We start from the raw sequence: 4,154 nt of genomic DNA on the forward strand, positions 1-4,154 counted from the left end.
ACACACATGTCTCTTCCCACCCCCCATGGGTGCCCCGGTATCCCCCCATTCTTCCCCAATGCACCCCCCGAGCCATTCCCCAGCTGCGCAGCCCCCAGACCCACTTTGCAGGCGGCCACAGCTTCCCCTTTGCCTGTCCCCAGGTGTGCTTCTGTGGGGGTGGGCAGGGGGGCTGCCCTGGGCCTTGTTTGCTCAGTCTGGCCCCGGGAAGGGGTTCAGCATCCTTCCAGGATGTCCCTCTGGTTTCTAAATACCCCCTCTAGTTTTGGGGGGGATGTATCACAACGCCTTCTGCTGCTGAGGGGAGAACTGGCCCAGAATTGCAGCCAGGTAGCCCCCAGGACTGGTGGGCTTGGTCTGTAGAGGCAGCAGCAACAGCGTTTCCATTCAAGGTGCTTGATAAATGGGTGCAATCGTTTTGGGGTCCCACCTTGAAGGTCTGCTCTGTACCTCTGCCCCCACTGTGCCACCGTGTCCGGGGAAGACAGAGCTGCATCTATCCCAGCCCCTTTGCATTAGGAAAGCTGGCCCTGGGAAGCTTCCCACTCCTGCACCCCGAGGGAGGGGACAGCCGAGAGCACCCCGTTACGTCCCACGCTGCCCGGAGGAGCCGGGGAAGGAGCACCCGCTGGTTCCTGACACCTCCGAGGGCTTCTGCTCTCCTGCCTCTGCGTTGCTGTCTCGGCAGGGAAGGGAGCTTTTTTTTCCTGCTGCTCTGCAAAGCCTGGGGGGGGTTCACGCCTGCCTTTGGATCACAGTTATCCCTGTGGGTCTCAGGAAAGCTGCCCAGGGCTGCCGGCCGGGAGATGAAGGTATTTGATCGGATTAGAGGTTCTGAGAAGTCAGATGAGCTGAAAGGGGCAGGCAGCTGTGGGAGGCAGTAACGGCATCCCGACACGAAAACTCTTTTCTTAGCATCCTCTGTGCCTCTCCGACAGCTTTTTTTTTCTGCTGCACCCGAAACTAACGGGCAGCACCAGCACAGTGACTGCTTTGTACCCAGCCAAGCAGAGGACATCTGCTCTCCCCTCCCTTTTTGCCTAGTCACTTTTTCTCGGTGCCCTGGGGCTTTCCAAGTTGTTATTTTAGCAGCGTGCTTCTGTTGCACGGCTTACGGTTCGCTAGATTAATACCAAATGCGTCTTTCCTGTGTCGATGTCCGTGGGGGCTTTTTTGTCATTTCTTGTTGCCTGCTGGGGGAAAGCGGAGTCCAGAGGTTCTCCCAGGAAAGGGGGGGACAGCAGGATGACATCTTTTAATTTCGGAGACCTTTCTGACGACGGAGGGGCTCGGCAGCAGCGTTAGCCTGGGCCAGAGGGGTTTTGTTGCTTGGTGGCTGCTTTGTTCTGGACAGCTGAGCTGGGGGGTGGAAACGAAAGTTGCTTAATCCTCTCAAACTGCCTCTCAGCCTTACTGAGACTTAGCGCTGCCCGCAGACATCAGGGCTCAAGCAGCTTGCCTGCCTGCGCTCGGCTCTGGGTGTTTATCGGTGCTTATAATAGCAAATCCCTCTGTGGAGCGAGGGAGGGGTTGGCACTGTGCTCCTCGGCCGCCTTCACCTGTCGTGCCGTGAGTAACGGAGCTGCCCCGATGTGGAGCGCGATCGCACCGGGCACGGTCTGCGGAAGAACAGCCCCAGGCCCTTGGACAGCGAACCCACGAGCGAGCGTCATCTGCTGAGGTGCCTGGCGGCTCGTCACGGGTGTCAGTGCTGGAAGGTGTCCCCGTCCAAACATCTGGCACACCGTGAAGGGCACAGGAGACATCCAGAGACAGGAAAGCTGTGTTGAATTGAAGCCAAGTTCTCTCTCAGCTTCGCGTGTTGGACCAAATAGGATCGTGTTCGTGCTGATTTTGATCCCTGCTTAGCTTGGGGGGTTTCTCCATGTGCTCTTGATGGTGCTGCTGCAGAAGGCGACCGGGCTCTGGGGCAGCTGGCAGGTTTTTAAAATGAGAATCTGGGACCAGTACCTGAAGGGGCTACAAGAAAGCTGGGGCAGGCTTTTCCTAAGGGCAGAGAGTGACAGAACAAGGGGTAACGGGATTAGATGGAAAGAGGGAGATGGAGATGGGACATCAAGAAGGAATTCTTCCCAGAGAGGGTGGGGAGGCCCTGGGACAGGTTGCCCAGAGAAGCTGTGGATGCCCCATCCCTGGAAGTGTCCAAGGCCAGGCTGGATGAGGCTTGGAGCAACCTGGTCTAGTGAAAGGTGTCCCTGCCCATGGCAGGGGGGGTGGAACTGGATGATCTTTAAGGGCCCTTCCAACCCAAACCGTTTCAGAAGGCCAAAGAGACTGTGTACAACAGCTTGTACTGCCGTCTTTGTGCTGAAGACCCTGCCTTCCCAGTGCTACTCTGGTGTTTTCTGGGCTGGCTCTTGCTGTTGCAGAGGTCTCTGGAAAGCAGCAGCCCTTCACCCCCCCGCCCCGTGATGGTGCACAGTGTGTACGTGACGGCTGATAGCCAGTTCTGTAGCGATGTTTGGTGACAATGCCTGTTTCCTTTTCTTTTGCCAGCTGCCCGTTCCTTGCCAGTCACCTCACCCTGGCCATCCCCATCATTGCAGCCATCCTCTTCTTCTTTGTCATCAGCTGCCTGCTCCAGACAAGCTTCCGAGACCCAGGTATCCTGCCCAGAGCCACTCCAAGTGAGGCCGCAGACCTGGAAAAGCGGATTGGTGAGACCCCTGTTCGCTCTCCCGCCTTGGGTCCGGCGCATGCCTCTGCACGTGCCGCACGCGTCTCGGGCTCAGTGAGTCTCTGGGGGAAAAGGCCCGAGTGTCGTGAGGCTCGGCAGTGTCGTAGGGGTGCGGGTGAGAGGTGTGACAGCTCCTCTAGCGCAGTGTGCAGCGCTTCAGAGAGGGTCTGCAGAGAAGCAGGGGTGGGTGTTTAGTCCCATCGCTTTCCCCTGCGTAGTGGGGTCGGGGCCGTACCTGTGCCTGCCCTCAGGGTGACGCCTTGAGCGGGCAGCGGCCCTGTGCAGAGAGCTGGCAGCATCCGTGTCCCAAGCAGCAGTGTCACTGGGGACTGTGTGCCAGCAGCTGGGGGAGCACAAAGTCCCCATTCAGAGTCGTGCTGCCAGGCTCTGGAAGACGGAGCGAGAGTGCTGGGCTGCTCCTCAACGGTGTGTTATTTGCTTTAAGCGTTACCCAGACTCAGAGGAATGTGACCCCGTATGTTCTTCTGCAAAATACAGGCGGTGAGGACACAGGGTAATTAATTTAGGCGTGAATGCTTTATAAGAGTACGGTTTGCCATTGAGCCTGCTGGGTTGCAAGGTTTTCTTTGCTGTAATGCTTCCTAACAATATGCTCACGTTTGTCATCTCCAAACTGCTGTGTCACCCTGTTTCGGTGGTGGCCAGGAAGGTGTGTGCATCCAGGAGCCGTGGACCTTGTTGATGTGACTTGTAGTAAAAAGCAAAGCTGATGTAAGCCGACTCAAATCTGCCCCACTAAAAACGGTTTCAAGGCAATAATTCTACCTCTGACTAAAATAATGGTTTTAAAATACCTCAGAGCGGTTATAAAATATCCTCAGGGTGGTTATCCATGTTTCTATTTATAAGTGCCTAAAGCAGTAATCTGGCTGCAGATGCTGCCTGATGTGCCAGCTGTTACTGTTAATATAATCCACTTCTTACCCTCTGAACATGCTCACTCCTACATCTCTTTTCAAAGACATCCTCAGGGTTGGAAAGGGGCTCCTTTAAGAGTAACTGAAATAAAGGAATAACCCCAAAAAAGAGGGTTTCCAGCTCTCGCTGAGCAGGGGGCTAGTCTCCAGCTGCCTGTCCCCAACGAACAGCGAAGTGCTGGCACACACAGATGCGCTGTCCCTAAACATCCTCGATTTCAGCCTCGAGGAGGAGGAGGGAATCCTCTTGTTCTAACCTCCACACGTCAAGTTTCAATGCAATCGTGCCTGGAGCGCTGGGGCCCGGCTCGCTGTGTCCCCCCCCGGCCCTCGCCGTGATGAAGTGGGTCCCTTGAGCCCGGTGGCGGGTTGGCACGCTGCATGCTGGCAGCGGCCGACGCTTCCGCCCGGGGTACCCTGATTTCTGCAATTGGGGGGCAGAGGAGACGCCACACGTGTTGAGAGATGATGTTCCCTGTTTGTCTGTGATCCGTTAGGCACGCCGAGGTGAGTTGGGG

The 4,154-nt window shown here is 56.6% G+C and overlaps 1 protein-coding gene across 1 annotated transcript in view; it reads left to right on the forward strand.

Moving 5' to 3' along the window:
• Positions 1–2,491: 2,491 nt before the first annotated feature.
• ZDHHC18 (zinc finger, DHHC-type containing 18) overlaps positions 2,492–4,154 on the forward strand; it is a gene marked incomplete at its 3' end in the record, with an annotated part of 5,159 nt that continues 3,496 nt past the window's right edge. Inside the window, exon 1 of the mRNA XM_010146507.1 lies at positions 2,492–2,678. Within this exon, the coding sequence (XP_010144809.1) occupies positions 2,492–2,678 (187 nt within the window). The remainder of the gene's footprint in view (positions 2,679–4,154) is intronic.

The sequence above is a fragment of the Eurypyga helias genome, unplaced genomic scaffold (assembly GCF_000690775.1).
Source record: "Eurypyga helias isolate BGI_N326 unplaced genomic scaffold, ASM69077v1 scaffold29642, whole genome shotgun sequence".
NCBI lineage: Eukaryota > Metazoa > Chordata > Aves > Eurypygiformes > Eurypygidae > Eurypyga > Eurypyga helias.